At 36.4% G+C, this 19,973-nt stretch overlaps 1 protein-coding gene across 1 annotated transcript in view; it reads left to right on the top strand.

Annotated features, from left to right (window-relative positions):
- The first annotated feature begins 1,881 nt into the window (after positions 1 to 1,881).
- The window catches only part of FipoQ (F-box/LRR-repeat protein FipoQ), a 49,721-nt gene continuing 31,629 nt past the window's right edge, over positions 1,882 to 19,973 (top strand). Inside the window, exon 1 of the mRNA XM_089647030.1 lies at positions 1,882 to 2,284. Within this exon, the coding sequence (XP_089503156.1) occupies positions 2,192 to 2,284 (93 nt within the window). The 5' untranslated portion in view covers positions 1,882 to 2,191. The remainder of the gene's footprint in view (positions 2,285 to 19,973) is intronic.

Here is a 19,973-nt window from a genome sequence, read left to right as displayed (position 1 = left end):
CTAATTGTAGCTCGATGAAGTAGTAATATTATGAAAGTGTCGATACAATTTGACACTTTCATCTGCCATCGAACCAACGATATTTTGGATATCCAGAGTTAAACAGTTTCACGAAATAAATCAGCCCTACTAGATAAAATAAATGAACTAAATATTTTGAACAATATGTGTATTTTCAATTTTTTTTAATTCGTCTCACCATAGGAGTATAACATTTGGACGTTGAAGGAGAATTATTTCAATAATACTTATAGTAGGTACTGTATTATTATTGTCCTGCCAGGAACATGGAACGAAATTAAAAATAGTAACTCAGGAGTATTTAACATCGATTGAATATTTTTGACAAACACATTAAATCACACATAATTCTTCGTTTCGATAATTTCAATAAATTTAATAAATAAATTTCGTAGACTTAATCTGGGCATTATCTAGAAATACCTACTCTAAAATTTATCTTGATAATTTATTTAGGATTCTTTCTATATTGACTTCATCATTTGGAGACCAAACTGTGGAATTATACTCGATATGACTCCTTACTAGTGACACATATAATGTGCAGATAGTATTGATAATATGAAAGTCATTAGATATTCTTAAAATAAAGACCAAAATTTGCAAAGCTTTATTGGATAAGATTTATATTAAATATAACTTGATAATATTTAATTATTGAAGACAATATTAGCGATTCCTAAACGAACATCTGAAACAGAGAAGGATACGTTCACATCTAGGACTCGAACCCAGGACCCTTACCTTGCTGGGGAACCGCTCTATCAACTGAGCTACTCCTTCGGTCATATTTAACTGTATCATACTTCGAATAAGAACTACCATCATTGTATTCATTTATCTCACTGCACATTTTATTGGCAACTATCTTTATGTTACAATTTGAGGTTTTACTCACTAAGGTATTCAAAAAAATAAATGATATAATTGAGTTTCCCAAGTCATTATTTTCCGAGACAGAAACTAACGGAATATTACTGATGTTCGGAGAAAAATCAGTATGGCTGTTTTATTCAAATCCCGTTAAAAATGTGATTGAAATGAATTTCCTAATAAAATATTGGTCTATTCTGAATATATCGGAACACGTGCTAATGCAGGTTTCCTTTTTCTGATAAATATAATGACGAAATGTTACAATATTGTGGTACGTATACATTTGCGAACCGAAACGCGAGCCGAGACACGAATTACTGGAAAGGAATGAAGCAACTGCAAGCGGCGTTACGCACCATTTACGGTTGCTTCGTTCCTTTCCATAAGTTGAGGTTCGGCTCGGCAATTCGGCTTGCGTATTTATACGTGACATTAGATTTTTTTATGAACACGTGTTCTGAAATCCTAATAACGTATTCGTGTTTTACCGACAGTTTAAAACCCGTCATTTGAGCCCTGCACTCCTGTTTTTAACAGGAATATGAATAATTTTACCAGATTTTTAATAAATTAGCTATATTTTATATCAGTAAGTTTTCTGCGAATGGAAAAATCAAAAATGATTGGGTTCATTCATTATTCAAATTAAAGATATTTGCTTAAAAACGTCCCGAATTCGCAACTAGTTTTTTTTTTGTATTTTACTTTCAACTTCTTTCCAACCACACTGTAGGTGGTAAGAAATCTCGATGAACGATCAGGCACAGACATGAAACTAAGCCCGGGAGCTCCGAGCTAACAAACGCTGCACTTATTTTAGTCTGCCAAATCAAATACTTGATTTAAATCACAATCATCCACTAGGGAATACGCCAAGTCAGTCCACACGTTCCACAAGATGTTGTTGATTGTTCCACACTTTACTTAAACATCATTGGAATTCTTCAATTTCTGCGACTTTTAAGTTAGTCGAGTTTTGGCCAGTGACAGAATTGGTCCTGAAAAATTGCTGCGGTTTTTAAAAATCGAACTCGACTTATGTTCATAATATTTAATTGTGAAATGAAGTGAATTTATTAGTTAAAGTTCTTTATTCAAAAAGCTTCGATATTAAAGTTTTCGTCGAACGATGCTTTTTGTTTATGTGTAATTTATATTATTTATGGAGTGAAGTGAATTTATCAGTGAAAGTTTGTTATTTAAAAGGTTCGAAGTGCGAGGGTTTTTAGATTGTTTAGAGTGTTTGTTGAAAGTTTAAAACGTGTTTAGTGTTTTTGTGAAGTGATTTTTCAAAATGGATTCGTGGGGTGCTCTTGGGGGCGTGGATTTATCAACTGCAATATCCAGAGATGACATGAACAGTAGTTTTAGAAGGAGAGAAAAATTTGTAAGAAATTTTTTGATATTTAAAAAATAATAATACTTTTTAAAAAAATTGTACTAACTTTCGAGTGCCTACTCAAATGTTGTTGGCAACTTTAAATATTAATCTATTTTTATGATTTTTTAAACTATACCTATATAGCAGATATTCCGCCATTCTTCATCTCCATGAGCTCTGATATCCAGAAATTTTGCACAGTGTCTGTTTGGAATTTTTGGTCAATGTATTTTAGCACAATTTTCAGCGCTGAAGAGATTTTAACTAGACATTAAATATTTAAAAAAAAAACAAACAAGAAACCAACTTGTTTGTTCCACTATTCTAAATTGGTAAGGTACCTAATTAAATAATAATACAAATTCATAAAATGTTTTAAGACTTGCTAACACGAGTGCAATACGATAACAATAACTAGTATTTTTGATGTTATGACTACACAAGAATCCCAACTAGGCCTATGACACACAGTGCTGTCATTCAGCTAATTTCCGGAAACCCGTTCTTCTAAAACAATAAAAAATCTTACACCTGCTGTTAAAAATATGTCACGGTAATAAACCGTCGCTTGCCAGCAGTATGTATAACGTATAAATATACAGAGTTTTCCAATAAGAGGTGTTATTTTGATATTCAATCGTAAAAGATCAATGGTTTCGTTGCTTGTGTGGCACGTAGCGCCGTCTTGTTGAAAGTAAAGGTTGTCCAAATCAATATCATCCAATTCTGACCATAAAAAAATCATTAATCATCTCTCGATAGCGCAATCCATTCACCGTAACTGTTGCTCCAGCCTGATTTTCGAAAAAATAAGGTCCAATGACTCAGCCGGACCATAAGCCGCACAAAACAGTTACACGTTGAGGATAGAGAGACTTTTCAACAATAACTCTTGGGTTTTCCGAGCCTCAGGTGCGACAATTTTGCTTGTTGACGAAGCCACCGAGGTGGAAATGGGCCTCATCACTCAAGATGATTTGCATTTGATTCACTCAAGTGAATTTTAATAATTTCAATGCGTTGTTGAAGCGTATATCGTTCCATTTTAATTAATGGCGTAGTTTCAACTTGTCAAATGTCAAAAAATGACAGCTTCAAAAGTAACATCTACCGAAATAGCGGGCTATTCAAAATAACACCTCTTATTGGAAAACCCTGTATTATATATAATTTAGCACTAGCTATATGGTTGAAGTTATAATAACTAACTGATCGGTCGTAAACATATTACAAGACTACTACTGTATAGGCCCCGTATATCGGTTGATTTAAAGCTAGGTTTAGTTGGAATGTCGAGCTTAGCGCGGCTTGGAACATAATCCGTAGATAGGTCGGAAGCGTAGATATCAGTAATGTTACATTTGTTGTCTTTGATTTTAATAGAGAATTTGCTTAATTTTTCTATGTAAAACGGAATTACTGCCAACGTGAGTGGTACATCTGTGCTCTCTCTGTCATCGGGAGATCGAGAGCTTTCAAAATGTCAAATGTTTGACTAAATGAGTTGATTTTTTGATAAAGTTCCCAACATGAATCAGCATGGTGCTGATTGAATTTTAAATAGTATTAGTAGACGGTACCTACCAGCGAACAACATAAAGATTATTTCCTTATTATGGCAACATTCTGTGTCCAACACAGCGGTCCGCCAGTCCGCTGACCGAGCCATTCTTGATTTTTCGTTCGTCTCGACTGGTTGTGCCCTTTTGAATACCGTCTACATTCTAGAATCTTCCATGTAAAATTATTGTCGCGTATAAGAATGTGTTCAAATAAACTCAAAGTAAATTTAAAAAATAAAAAAAAATAAAAGAAGGTTGAAATTCACTGAGTTTATTTGAACACATTGTTATACGCGACAATAATTTTACATGGAAGATTCTAGAATGTAGACGGTATTCAAAAGGGCACAACCAGTCGAGACGAACGAAAAATCAAGAATGGCTCGGTCAGCGGACTGGCGGACCGCTGTGTTGGACACAGAATATTGCCATAATAAGGAAATAATCTTTATGTTGTTCGCTGGTAGGTACCGTCTACAATTTGTTTGCTGGAGTCAATGTACTATTCATGAAAATATGATGAATAAACCGCTGAATACACCGTCAAAATGTTGAAAAATCCCTCTTATAATACCTTACTAGACTATTTGTCTATTTTAGATCGATTCTCAATTAATAACCTCAACATCCCTCATCGCTCGATGAATATTATAGTCCATACTGATAAAATCGAGGGATTGGCGTCTATTTCGGTTAGATGGAAGTATGTAATTAATTACGTAAACGTCATATTTGACATTTGGTACTGCTAGTGCCTCGACGTCTAAAATAAGAACTATTCTGCGGCTTACCAAGGCTTAAGCGGCCGGTTTAGCCCGCTTATATTTGAGTGAGGAATATAGCACATAGCGAGGATATGGACCGATTGATATACAGTGGTGCCTCACACAACGAACGCCTCGCACAGCGAATGCTGCACACAACGAACTTCCTTTTCGTTCATTTCACGATTCATACAACGAACTTCGCTTCACACAACGAACTTCGCTTCACACAACGAAGTCGCCCGATCTTCTACAATCACTGCCGATTAATAATAATAATAATAATAATTGGATAATTTGTAGAGCGCCGTTTTTGTGAAAAATCACCTCAAGGGCGCTGTACAATTTATTTCCTAGGATCTACATTTGTTATTTAGAAATGATACCAAAACATACTTACCTGGCAAGTCACTTCCAACAAACACACTTATATTAAAAAGTTTATGCTTATAAAAGATAGAACTGCACGCAGAGGACACTATATCAAAAAACACTGGTCGTCGCATGATCTTAAGTCTGCTATAGTTTTTATTTTAATTTAAATGTATTTTAACTGTCTTAAAAGCCTACAAATTGTTAGTTGTTATCATTTTTATTTATTTATTTTTAATTATTATTTTTATTTATTTTATTTTATTTTTAGTATTTTTTACATTTTGTTAATTTAAATTTAAATTGCCGTCAACTGTGAAAGTGGAGGTTTCTGAAATTATGGATACGACTGTCTGAAAAGGTGCGTTTTAAGTTTAGACCTAAATTCTGTCGAGTCTGCGATCATTCTCAAATCATGTGGCAGTCCATTCCAGGCTTTAGGTCCTGACACGGCAAAAGCACGCTCACCGAACTTAGTATCTGGTGTGCGCTTTGGTTCCTTCAACCTTCCGATAGCTGATGACGTTGCTGACCTAAGGGTTGACTGTCGGGAGTTGGAATCTTCTGGAATACACAATTCTGATAAATAAGCCGGAGCCATTCCGTTAAGTGACTTAAATACCATCCAGCATACCTTGAACTGGATTCTTTCAGGACATTTGAGCCAGTGCAGATTTTTGAGATGCTCTGAAATGTGGGAGTATTTAGATACTCCGGTGATAAGCCTTGCCGCGGCGTTGAAAACGGATTGTAATTTGTTGATTTGACATTTAGGGAGACTTGCATATATTCCGTTGCAATAATCTAGACGTGAAACAACATAGGAATTGACTAGCAATTTAGTCGCCTATGTTGGCAGGTTTCTCCGCACTGCTTTAATTTGCCTTAATTGAAAGAACCCCGTGCTTACAGTTCTGTTCACCTGAGTTTTAAGGGAAAAATTAGCATCCAGATTGACACCCAGTAATTTGATGCACGTTTTTGGAGTGATGTCACTTCCAGAAATGGTTATTGGGGAGTTTTCAATGTTATGCTGACGTCTGCTTGTAGCAGTCCACAGAAACTCAGTCTTTGTGGGATTCAGTTTCAATCTATTTGAGGTCATCCAGCGAGTAATTGCTTCTATACACTCAGTTATACGAATTTTTAGACTGTTTATTTCTTCTGGTAAGCAGTAAAAGTAAACTTGCTGGTCATCAGCGTAGCAGTGAGATAGAAGGCCGAATGATTCTATTATTTTAGCGACATCATTTTTGAAGAGGATGAAGAGTAGTGGACCCAGAACGGACCCTTGGGGTACTCCAGATGAAAGGGTTGCATAATTTGATTGGTTTTTTCCTACTTTTACGGCTTGTAAACGGTTGGCCAGGTACGATGTCAGCCAGGTCTTAACATCGCAGTTTAAACCAAATGATTCATCTAATCGTTTAATAAGAAAGTCATGGTCAATCGTGTCAAATGCAGCACTCATGTCCAAGACTGAAAGAAGTGCCAGTTTACCCGACTCAATGGCAGTAGTTATGTCCGACAAAACACGTAGTAACCCGGTTTCTGTGGAGTGGAACCGTCTGTATGCAGATTGGTATTTAGTTAATAATTCATTTGAATTTAAGTGACATATGACCTGTGAGGCAGCGATTTTTTCTAATATTTTTGATATAAAAGGCAGATTTGAAACAGGTCGGTAATTTGAAAGATCTTCAGCGTCCAGTTGTGGTTTTTTTAATAATGGAGTTACGATAGCTGATTTAAGGGATTTTGGAAAGTCACCCGTGCTAAGTGACTTATTGAAAAGATGAACTAAAAAGGGAGCAATTTCATTGCAACACTTTTTCAGTAGCCACGTTGGAATAGGGTCGAGCGAACACTGCTTGTTCGGTGAAGTAAGAATTAATTTCCTTACTTCTTCTAGGGATGTAGGTTTGAAGGCAGAAAGGTTTTCTCTATTGCATTTAGTAAAATACGGTGGTGGAGCGTAGGTTGTTAGGGCTCGTATTGACTCAATTTTGTCAAGGAAAAACTTGGAGAAGATTTCCGGAGCTATGTCGATTGTATTTGGTGCATGGACATCAGCAATGACTGTCTTAACCGAGTTCCAAAGACTACGTGGATTTTGACGCTCTGAAGTGATCCTATTTGTCCAATATTCAGACCTTTTTGAATGGATTAAGATCGTGTACTCTTTTTGAGCCTGTATCCAATCGTTCCGTGATGTAACCCCCGAGTGTCTGTAGGACCTCTCCAATTTACGCATCAATCTCTTCTGGCTCCGACATTCTTCGTCAAACCAGGCATCAGATTTTCGTAGACGCCGAGTTTTTGTAGAAATTGGAGCATATGTATTTAAAAGGGTTGAAAGGATGGTGTTATAATCTGCTGCTAGTTTGGTTGGCGACTCTGTTTCCCATGCGCTATGTGTACAGAGCGGAGAAGCTTTTAGTTCTGACAGGAAGTCGTCAAAGTTAAAACCGCGCCATGCTCTTGATGTGATAGTAACGTAAGGAATTTTCGGTGGGTTAAAATCGATTTCTGCGCGAATAAGTCGATGGTCTGATAGTCCTACATCCACACTATCCGCTACCAGAAACGGACCGCTTGACTTTGAGATAAAAATGTCCAAAGTTCCGCCAGCATCGTGAGTTGGGGAATTAACCCATTGACGGCATCCGAAGCAGTCTAATAAATCAGTGAATTTAAGAGTATTTGGTGATTCTAGACGCTCTAAGTGAATGTTAATGTCACCTGTTATGAAAATATTATCGGAAAGACCCACAACCCGCTCGAGAAAACACGAAAATTCATTAAAAAGTCCAAAGTGATTTGTTTTGAACCAGGCCGGTATAGGGTAAATAAAATGAATGATGCTCCTGCAGACGAAACTCGGCATCCCAAGTGCTCAAAGGTTCGGTATGCACCAATTGACACCCTTGTTAAACGCAAGCCCTGGCGACCTAAAATCACGATACCCCCGTGATTTACGCTAGCGATGTTGTCATCCCGAGAAATTGTTGCTTTAGGTCGGGCTTCTTCTAGCACGACATAACCTAAAGCTCGGAGTCTCTTTATTGAAAAAGAGTCACTATTTTCGTGCCAAGTCTCAGTTATGGCCAGGACATGAAGATTCTGTTCGTTGAAAACCTCCCCTACCTCCTCTATCTTGTTATTGAGAGATCTAACATTCCAGGATCCTATACCTAGTTGACGGCTCTTAAAGTTTGCATGCCGTTGTATACAAGCATTAACTGTGTTATATTCTCTCTCCGGAATCGGGAGAATTTGAGTTGCTACTTTTCCCTGTTCTTTTGTTAGCGGTGACGTAACTATTTCGATGCTGTGTTCCAGATGTTTTTTCCTACTGCGTCCAGCTCTGCAACCACGAAACCTAATTTTACGGGTAGTTGTTTTAGTAATAACGCGTCCAAGGTTATACAGCGATATCTTTGCAGCTATTGCAGGGTCCAAATAGACACTTTCACTATTAAGTCTGAGTAGTGTGGCCCGGTCATATACGACATTGTTTACAACCATCATAGCCCAAAGGATACCCTCATAAATCACTTACACGCACTTGAAACTGTTCACTAGTCTATCACCGTGCACATGTGGTAAGCATTTAAAACCGACGACCGATGTTTTGCCTTTCACTGTGCACTTTTTGGATAACGTGGCAGATTTGAACTAAAAATATGTAAAACTTTATATTAAAACTTGAATTAAGCCCGAAGGGGCTACAGAAAAATTATTTTACTTTTATACACGTAAACTAAAACTTAATGCGGTTATTTTATGCTAAATTTACACCTGGAAAATTGAGGACTTCCCAGGATTTCAAAAATAAACTCGGAGCGCTTCCAAAAAGCAGCCGGCAGCCCCGAAGAGCGCCCGATTAATTGCATCCTCCCGCGCAGGCAGTCGTTAGACTCGTTAGTCACTGCGTAGTACGCTTAACTTACGCACGCATCGCAGCAATCGTTCTTCATTACGAATTAAATCGCACACGTATCACGGCAGTCGTCCTTTTAAGATAAACTCAACATTTTTTTTATATGATGGGTTCTAAAAAAAGCAGGAAGGTGATTTCTCTTTTGCGCACCATCGGCGGAAAATGGATGAAGATGTGCAAGATTCGATTATTTCTTAAAATTAAAAAATGTGTGTTTTTTTCATTATGTTTTTAGATGTATCTAAATAAAAATAATAACAAAAAATTTATCTTTTTTTTATGTCATCTTACCATATTTTATGCTACAGAACGAATTATTTTTTTTAACATGTATTGTTATGGGAAAACGCGTTTCACATAACGAACTTTTCGCATAACGAACTTGCTCCTGGAACGAATTAAGTTCGTTGTGTGAGGCACCACTGTACCGGGCCATAGAAAACTAATTTCCCTCCTTATATTATAGCCTCGTATTCATTAGGGCTTGACTACACTAAAACTATAAAAACTTGTGATATTACATAAATCGTGTATTAAATCAAAACATTGCTCAGAAATCATAATATTACTGATGTTTTTGTGTAATCTGTCATTATTTTATTCAGGTATAGCTAATTTGTATTTAGGTACCTACCATTCACTTCGTTCATTGCTACTGTTTTTCAGTTTTTATTTAATGTTTGTACTGTGTTATTATTGGATAACAGTAGATATGTAAACAAATGTAATAAATAAAACAGAAGTCATACCAAAAAGGGTCGCACGGTCCCAAGAAGCAATTCGGGAAAGTATCAAAAGAGGTATAAATATTTGGAATTGTAAAATAAAATCCCACCAGAAGCAAACATTAAAATATACAAAATGTTGTACATCCGTCCAATTGTAACCAAATGGTTGATTGGCTTCCCTAAAGTGTATCTGAAAATCCGTTAAATAAATTGTCACCTATTAATGACACACTTATTAGACAGTTTTAATAAAAACAATAATTTTATTATATCATAATTCATTTGGTTCCTTAGAATTTTAAAAAGAAATCTGCCTATCTAGGAACTAATATCGACATCGACCTGACGAGGCCACACTAATTGTACACATTTAATTAAAATTAAATAAAACGCATCGTGCACGATACTGAACAATTGTTGCTTTGGATCGAAAAATTACTACTTTAGTAATAACCTTTCATTCATTAGGACTGGACTACCCTGAAACTATTAAAACTAATGATATTGCTTTATTCACGTATTTCATCAAAACAATGTTCAGAATGCTTTATTCTGGTGTAGTTAATTCGTAGGTACGTAGGTACCATTTTCTTCGTTCATTTCTACTGTGTTATTATTGGATAATAGGTTCTATCTTTTGTGCGTTCACAGCATATAGGTACTATCTGCTGTGTAGGTACTATCTATAGCAGAGGTTCCCAAACTTTTTTGCCCCGTAGACCACTTGCCAATTTTTTTTTCCGTAGACCCCCTGCCTGCCGAATATTGAATTTTCCTAAAACTATTAACGTCCTATGTGATAATCATTTATTTTTTTCGTAAAAAGATTCCCTTCCCTTGCCTGCCCTACAACCGGGTGGCGATATAGTTCCTCTGTTTTTGCATTGTGCAGACAGGAGCGCCCTTGTGAGGTATTACACCAAATGAAAATGGAGCAGGATAAGCAACGGGAATTTCTTTCTGTAGCTTGCCCTACAGAACTGCCCCTTAAGTTCTTTGTCAGTGCTTATTCCGGTCATTTCTTCTTGTCACATGATATACGATTCTTCAATGTTGCATTTCCATAGTCAAACTGTCCTCAAACTTAGTTTTGAAGTTTATGTGAAGTGCATCTAAATGTTGAACGTCATTATTACCCTGGACGTTTTTCAAAAACAAGTTGGGGAACTAGGAAAATTCGCGGCTTCCTATGTGCAATGTTTTGGTTCGATATTTGGTGATCTGGTGAGGAGGCACGGAATGAAAGATGTTGTGAAGGTCAGAGTGTTTATTTTGTGAGTCAGGGCCGTGATGAGAGTGGGCGTAGGACTGATGTTGTATTCTCCGGATGCTGGCTGTGATGGCTGGTCAAGCGCGGGTCTGTGAGTCGACGCCGGGCGCTGGTGACCGGACTCGTTGACTGTCAGGCACTGGCGATCTTGGCAATCAGTACTCCAGTGCTGACGAGAATGCCGAAGGTGCGGTGGACCTTGTTAGGCGGTTGAGTGGGAGTTGAGCAGACCAGTGAGGATGCTCTGTGTCCTCGTGGTGGTCATGGTGAGTGGATGAAGCGCTGGTCAGAGACGCTGGAACCAGGGCGCTGTAATCCATGTAGCGTTGGCCAGGAACGGCGATCTGGGCCAAAACGCTATGATGATGTCCCGATGGAGTCCATGATGAGAGCCGGGAAGAATGTCCTTTGCGCAAGTGAGGTGCGCGGATTATCACTTGTTGAGCACCTTGTTAACTGATGGGAGATTGATGACTCGGTGACTTCTTCATGCTGTCGATTTTAAAAGGTGAAGAAGCTTCTGGAACAATTTGGTTGCTATGTAGAATTTTCCAAACAAATAAATAAAAGAACATCCAAGAAGTTTGTTTGGAACAATCGAGACTTCTAGAATTTCGTTCGAATGAAGTAGTTGCGTACCACTACAGATATATTAATTCTGACGAGAAAGGGAACGTAGACTCTATTTATAAACCTTAATAAACAACTTTACGATATATAAACATAGAAGTATCAAATAAGTAATTTCTCAGTCTATTATTAGTATTAGGTAAACTGTGTTAGGTGTATTGTGTCATTTATGGAACTCCTAAATATTGAGTTGAGGTAAATGGGGGTCCGCTCGTATGTACCCCCATTTGAATCTCGTGGACCCCCAAATTTTTTTCTCGCTGACATAGACCCCCAGCAAGCCGAAATCGACCCCTGGGGGTCCATATAGACCACTTTGGGAACCTCTGATCTAGATACTCTCTAAGTAGATAGTACCTATTATCCAATAATAACACAGTAAATAGTACCTACACAGCATATAGGTACAGTAGATAGTACCTTTTTTCTAATAATAACACAGTAGATAGTACCTATTTTCTAATAATAACACAGTAGATAGTACCTATATGCTTTGTAGGTACTATTTACTGTATTATTATGGGATAATAGTCTGATCCTCCAAAGCGGAAATTATTACTTTCTCTACGTTAATAATCGATATAAGTGGAAAATATCCACATTTCTTGGGCGGTCCTTACATTGGTAAGTTAGATCTGCACCTGGGAATTATCAGAAGCCTGCGTTGGCGGCCTCGCGTGAAATTATCCTATGGACATAGAATCCCATTTTACCCAGAATGTCTGATATTGATAATAAACCGTTCAGAAACTTATCAGCCGTCAGCAGTAATGCAGTATCCCTAACGGAACTTGGTTGCATATAACCAGCATTCCCGAGATGAATGCTGTTGGAAGCAAAAACCGAATTCTCTCGTGTATTGTCAGAATTTATTTTGTATTTTATCGACCATCAATACATAGACGGTGTCCTGTACCCCTTATTAAAACCTTTATTATAAGGCAAAATTAATGTGGATAGGACGGAGAAAGGATAGAGAATAGAGATGTAAATAAGTTTAGGATCAATAGGACAACGGGCGAATTTGGTATGGTCATATTTCGCCTGTGTGTTAAATGTATGTAATTATACACGGTGTCCGATAATTCGTAGTACAAGCGGGAAACTGGTGAATCTACGTCACATTTGGAATCGATTTTGTGGTACAACTTTTTTTCATTTGAGCTTTCGTTTTCGAGTGAATCGAATCCGAGTTGGAATTTGTGGGCCCGGGCAGACATTGTCCTGCCACAGACCGCCTTCCATGTAGGGAAGTTAAAATTTGTGGTTGTATGTATTTTTGGATGAGAATATGAAGAATTTTTTTATTTTTTATGATCTCGATAACTGCACCACCTTTTGGGTCCAATAATATCCTATAGTAACTAATCATACACATTCACAAAATTTCATTGAAATCGATTGGGTGGTTTCGGAGATTAGGGTGGACGAACACAGTGGCAAGCACAGACATATGAATATATAGACTAGAAATTAAAGGTGAGGGGTAAAATCAACTGTTGAAGAACGAAGGGGGTAAAGCTGACTGTGATTCGTCAATAAATCAATCTGACAGTATATAGGCATCTCGCATTATAATATCACCATTTAGTTCTTAAAAGTAAAATCTGCTTTTGAATGAATAGACATTTTTACATGGGAGCGCAACGTTATGAACAAATTTGCGAAGTCCAAATTCGGCAAAAAAAATTCTTCTATTTTCAGAGTCGAATATTTTGTTTACGTATTTAGTTAAGACACTTTTATAAGTGTTCATAATTTAGTTCCCAGTAACCAACGATGCGTACAGATATATCTCGATGTGATAGTATATGTTTCTACAAACTGATCCATATTATACGATGTAATTACGCTTAAAATAATGCTTACACATGGAATGTAATACGAAAATTGGGTTTATTCTCTTTTTCACATCTATTTTTACAAGTTTTCATATTTAAGCCACCATTTTGCCGTGTTATTTCGTAAAATGCCTCGACCATAGCTCGACGCTAGTTCGAACAAGAATGATGACGTCACATTCTCAAGATTCACGGGAAGCCATACGCAAGCCCAGCCGGCTCCAATGGAACCGGTATGGGGAGTGGGGAATAATACGCTTTTAATCACTTAGGGCAGGTCTACTAATATTCATATGTCTATGGTGGCAAGTGATTTTTATATATTAAGATTTGAAAAACTTCGGTGACTACAGATTAATACCACTGGTTATGTTAATACTGTCTTGTAATCGTAGATCCGGCACCAAAAGCTTGTAAAAATCTGGCCAAATTATTCGTATTCCTGTTAAAAACAGGACTGTACGCCTTTAACTAATGAATTGACAGATTTCAGATTTGACAAAACACGTATTCATAAAAATTATAATATTGTCGCATTTCGTAATTATATTTATCAGGAAAAGCACAGCTGCGTGAATACGTGTTCTGATATATTCTGAACGGACTAATATTTTACTAGGAAATGGCTTGCCATCACGTTTTCAAAAGGATTTTAATATTATAATTATCATTTTCTCCGTGTGTGAGTAGGTAATATTTATTTTTCAAACGAAATATTGAGTCCGGTGGGGGGGGGCAAACCCCTTCAACCCCTTTCTTTACATAGTCGTTGGTTGTGGAAAAAGAGGAAAAATTCATTTCAAACTTTTTGTACAATTTAGATTCATCAGTTTCCCGCTTGTATCTACTACGAGTTTCCGGGCACCGTGTTTTCACGAATTTCATTAAATCAACAGTAAAAGATGTCGGGTCGTAAGTCGTAAGATGAAGATATGGTACGATCAAGCAAAACAAATAGTTGAGTCGGGTCATGTCACTCAGTCATTCATGTCTAATATTCTATTCATCTATAAGCCGGTACAACAGAGGAGTATTAAATTTATGATAAAATGTATGGATGAAACGAGAGTGTTTGCCAAGAGTCAAGATAAGAGTTGTGGGACGTTCAATACTCTGTCGTGATGTTAGTAATGGTGTGACGGTTAGTAATTTAGTTACTAACGTTACAAAAGATATAACTCATCCAAGCACCGCCCGCTTCGGCCCCTAATAATGTTACTTGCCTAACCTCTGTGAAGTGTTGTTGCTAATTGCTGTTCCCTCAAACATACAGTTAGACAATACCCTAAAATAAAACCAGAATCTTAAGTCAAGCAGCCACAAAAAATTACGACGCGCGGCCCTGGTGCGTTGGACAGACCTGCGGTTGAATTTGACCGATCGATTAAAGTCGGAATCTTAACGTCATAAGTGATGAAGTCGTGTAAAACAATATTCGGCGCGGGGCTCGGCTTAATGGATGGACCTACGGTAAATTTTGCCCTAACACGCCTAGAAAATCGATCTTTCCGTTTGGTTTATTTTAATTATTTCTGATGAGCGTGTTACTAAAATCTAGGATCTTGCCGTTAAGTTACTAATTCATCGTATAGAAAAATAAAATTTGATGAAATTTTACGTAAAATATTTTAATTTTAAGGTCCTGTTTTTATTCATCTTGAATATAAATAATTTATATCGGTAGGGATCCCTCTAGAAACATTTGCGATTTTAGTAATACGTTCATCAGAAACAATTAAAAATTGAGCGTCGCGCAAACTTGTTATTAGAGTCTTACGTCACCTAAATAACTGAGCACCTCGCACTTCACCTCAGGGGTAGGCAGGGAGGATGGAACTCCACACAATTCTCTTGCAACACACTCCTTGGGTCATAAGCCAACTCAATAAATTGTTTCACTTAATATTACCCATCTGGGGGTCACTGACTTATTCTTCCACCATTCTACCATCCAAACCATCTAATCCATCGATCCCTTCTTAATCTTGTTCATTACACTTTTTCGGATCTGTTAAGTTTTTAGATTCTCACGGTTAAAAGCATTTTTGTTGTTTGTTTAGCCAAGAAAAAAAAGAAAGAAGGAGTTAGCGCAACACGGCATAACACCCCAAAAACAAACAACAAAAAATTTTCGGATCTCATCATTCGTACTAAGATCATACATTAATTTAATAGTGCCCTTTCATTCTGGAGCATCCCGGACTTCTTACATTAATCATTAAGAAGAAGCTACAAGCTAAAAAATTGTATATTCTTGGTATACCTTATATTGTAGGTAATAGGCATTAAAATCGCTTGACAAACGGAGTCAAACGAGTCTAGAAACGTTCGATTTAAAGCTCAAAACTGGTTTTTATTTATTTTGTAAATAATTTTATAAGGAAGCAAAATATTGAATCAAGTGAAATTGATACAGATAATCTTAGCTATATTACAGTATTTTTAAAAGTTGTTTCCTTTATGCGTTCATACATTTCTATTGAAAAAATATTTTTTTTAGTACTTTGCATTTATATTTTTTCTTGAGTAATTTTTTTTTATATACTCAAGCTAAACGATAGAAAAACCTTCAATTTATCTAAAGCATATTTTTTGGTATTCATAATGTACACCAATTCGTAATAAAGATTAATCGAAAGAGTGATTTTAAAAAAAAAAAAATTTTTTTTATTTTACAATTTTTTTTTATATAAGATAATGTGTCCTTACTGGGGTACCCCGTTCTAAGGTCACATTTTGGCATTAAGTTTCGCCTTAATAATTTACTGAGCGTAGCTAAGTCTTGTTTCTTAGCATTTCATCTGTCTGTAAATTTGTTTGTACGTTCCGTTTCCGGTTTTGAAAATTAGCTGTATCTACTTAATTATTCATTCAAGCCTTACTTTGACTAGATGACTAACTTCGACTTGATGGCTAACTTTGACTGAGATTTTCAATACTATGGGTACCTACCTACCTAAAGAAAGTTTTAAAAATAAACTGTCATTGAGATAGTAACGTTTCTTTGTACAAATAGTATAATTCCCTTTTGAAATTAAAAAAAAAAATCCATTTGAAATTATGTGGTTTATGAATAAGTAGGTGGTTATTTAATTAAACGCTTACCAAGCTTACGATTTCAGAGGAAATGTTGGTTTATTAAATAAGAGAAAATCAGAAACAAACTACTGTATACAGAACTACTAGTTATAATAATATTATTCAGAGAATCGCCAGCTTTCAATATAATGTAACTTTATTTGTAGGCAAATTTGAAAAGAAATACGCTGAACTGTCACTTTCCTTTTAAATGGGAGTTTAATGGATTCTTTAACCAAATTAATTTCATAACAGTTATCGTTAGTTAGGTATGCGTTACAAACAAACATGGTACGTATTCACATCTTCTGGTTGGAACATGTAAATGGATTGATAATTTGCCAAACATCGTTCTTCCATTCCATCACACATCACGCCGCGTGGCATATGGCATACATGCACCGTACCAGATATATTGAAATTATTTGCTGTCAGTGCCACACATTACTAAGATCACATACAATGTCAATCAAACTGAACTGGCTTTGTCTCCTGGGAGAGTCAGTTGATTACAAGATACGGATCTAAGAGCATCATATAATCGTCCATAGTTTACAGTGTCTCAGAATTGCCTTGTGGATGTGTCTTGTTTAGTGTCTCCGTCTTGTTTTTTTTCCGTTTGTCGTGTCTTCGTCTTGTTTCTTGTCCTGTGTCGTGTCTACGTCTTGTTTCTTATCTTGTGTAGTGTCCACATCCTGTTTTTTGTTTGTTTTGTGTCGTGTCTCCTTATTGTTTCGTGTTTTATCTTGAATTTTTTAAAGTGACTGGGATCTGTGTAAAGGAAGAATATGGAAGAAGCTATGCAGCGTAAAGCCAGCATGTATGACCACCCAGACGTGTGGAAAGATGAAAGCCTACGACAAACGGTATGTGGGTGTAGTGTTGTAGTGCTATTATCCTGCGGGTTTCCGGAAATCTGTTGTTATCAATGAACATCTCTAAACTATAAACAGCACCAAAGTTCATTATAAATGGTACAGATTAAGGTACCTACTTATGACATAAATGTGATTTTAAATAAAGCCAAAAATTAAATTTTGAGTTATAACTGATTACAACTCGCTACGTTACAATAAAAAGACTTTTTTCAGCTGTTCAATAAGAAAAAAATGTTTGTAAATAATAAGAAGGTGTGCAATTCAAACAATGGGGAAATGATTTCGGATTTATTTTGAATCTAAGCACAATTTTTAACTGATTGTGTCAAGAATTAAACAAGCGATAAACCTTTAATATGATAATTTAACAGAAAATTATTTTAACTGTCGTTTTCAAAATTGGAACTAATGTGTCGAGAAAGCGAGAAAAAAGTAGAAAACACATAACAAGGTTGGCTCATCGAGGGAGTAGAGCGGTGATTGGTTAGAAATTCGTGACTTAACTCCTTTACGTAGATTTATAATATACGGATATATAGCTGAAGTTCCACGCGTTTTCCGGGCTTTATGCAGGATTTTTCAAAATCAGATGTAGACCGAATTTTTTCTCTAATTTTGAACGTCAAATGTTCAAAAATTCATGGAGTATCATCAAATTCTTGCTATAGGGCATTAGATAGGGGGAATGGGATAGTTTTTCTAGAATAAATCTCAAGTACGCAGTGACTTTTTCTCTTCGTTTGAAGGTCGAGTATGTAAAATTTCATCGATCTCGGAATAAAACTGTAGACTTGTATACAAATCAAAGCCACGCCGGGACTCTACTTTATGTACATATAGATATTAATAGATAATACAGGGTTTTCCAATAAGAGGGATATTCAATCGTAAAAGATCAATGGTTTCGTTGCTTGTGTGGCACGTAGTACCGTCTTGTTGAAAGTGAACGTTGTCCAGATCAATACCATCTAATTCCGGCCATAAAAAATCATTAATCATTTCTCGAGAGCGCAATCCATTCACCTTAACTGTTGCTCCAGCCTCATTTTCGAAAAAGTAAGGTCCAATGACTCCGCCGGACCATAAACCGCACCAAACAGTCACACGTTGAGGATAGAGAGGCTTTTCAACAATAACTCATTGGTTTTCCGAGCCCCAGATGCGACAATTTTGCTTTTTGACGAAGCCACCGAGGTGGAAATGGAAATCATCACTCAAGATGATTTGCATTTGATTCACTCAAGTGAATTTTAATAATTTCAATGCGTTTTCGAAGCGTGTATCGTTCCATTTTTATTACATACCGAAATAGTCCAAACTCTCTTCATCACAGCTATATGAAATACATTTTTTTTTTAATAATACAACACTTCATTCCGAAATAATCTATATTTTATCATTGATTAAGATGAAAGTATTTTTAACATTAAATCCACACAGGTGGTCCAAAATAATTTCCCTCAGGGCCCATGTCATCTTTGGGGATGCTGTGTGGAGTTATTTTTGAGAAGATGAGGTTATGAACATGGGTCTTGAAGAGAAAATCTGTCCACAGTCAAACCGTTGAACTCAAAGGACGACAGAAGTTGGCGAAAAAATTGTGCATGAATACAAATAATAGTATGCAGAGCTACAGAATGTGTGCAAGAACATTTAATTAAAGCCTTTAAAAATTTGGGTGTGGCATATACGTATAATGTGTTGGGGTGACACACTACGCTATAATCTTACTAGAGGAGCGGGTCAGATCAATTGGGGGACTGCCACGGAATATCATTTCTTTGTATGGAATCTGTCACTTTAACAGATAACAGCCGCGTAATTACGGCGCTCCGTAAATTGTTCTGACTTAGAAGGGGGTCGCATTATTTTCAATTATAGCCTGGCTAGTAGATCACAGCGCATATCGTCGCCACGCCCAAACTTATAACAAATCATATTTTTAGGTGTGACAGGTCTGTATGAGATTATATGACGAGCAATAAGGAGTTATATAAAACGTTTTGAACTTATACCGTAATCTGCCGCCCCCTTCAAAGTAAATAAGTATAAACGTATGCGCCGGGCGGCGCGCCGCGTATTGTATATATTTCAGCCTCCTAAACAAATGTTTTTACTTTCTGTATATTAAACACTTCTCGACATCCGACCGAGCTGAAACTCGGCAGATAGACTCGTTGTCGTTGACAATGCATTTTCTCAACTTTTACTGGCAATCAAATACACACACGCGGACATATATTACACTGATTCTATTCTCTAAAATTGAATGACCTCAAATCAGTTAATACACGAAATAAATGTCGAAAATTTCATAATACGAGTTAAATGCGACATAACATAAAAATATCAAACTCACACCACAACATAGAAAAATAAAACCCTGGATAACCCATGGAATAATTATATCAACAAGACATAAAGAAACACTATTTTATCGAACCCGAAAACAACCTAACGATTTACCGTATTAGAATTATATAAAAATTATAGAAACCATCTTACAAACTCGATAAAAAAACAAAAGAAAATCATTTTAAGAAAAAATTGAGGAAAGTGGTAAAGATAATAAAAAGGCTGGGCTACAATCAACATCATCATTGGCAAAGGTAATAAAAATAAATAAAAT

The sequence above is a fragment of the Hesperophylax consimilis genome, chromosome 25 (genome assembly GCF_061612785.1).
Source record: "Hesperophylax consimilis isolate HC1 chromosome 25, BYU_Hcon_1.0, whole genome shotgun sequence".
Classification (NCBI taxonomy): Eukaryota; Metazoa; Arthropoda; class Insecta; order Trichoptera; family Limnephilidae; genus Hesperophylax; species Hesperophylax consimilis.
The sequence above is the reverse complement of the archived record's forward strand: the minus strand, read 5'-3'. Positions and strand labels throughout refer to the sequence as shown.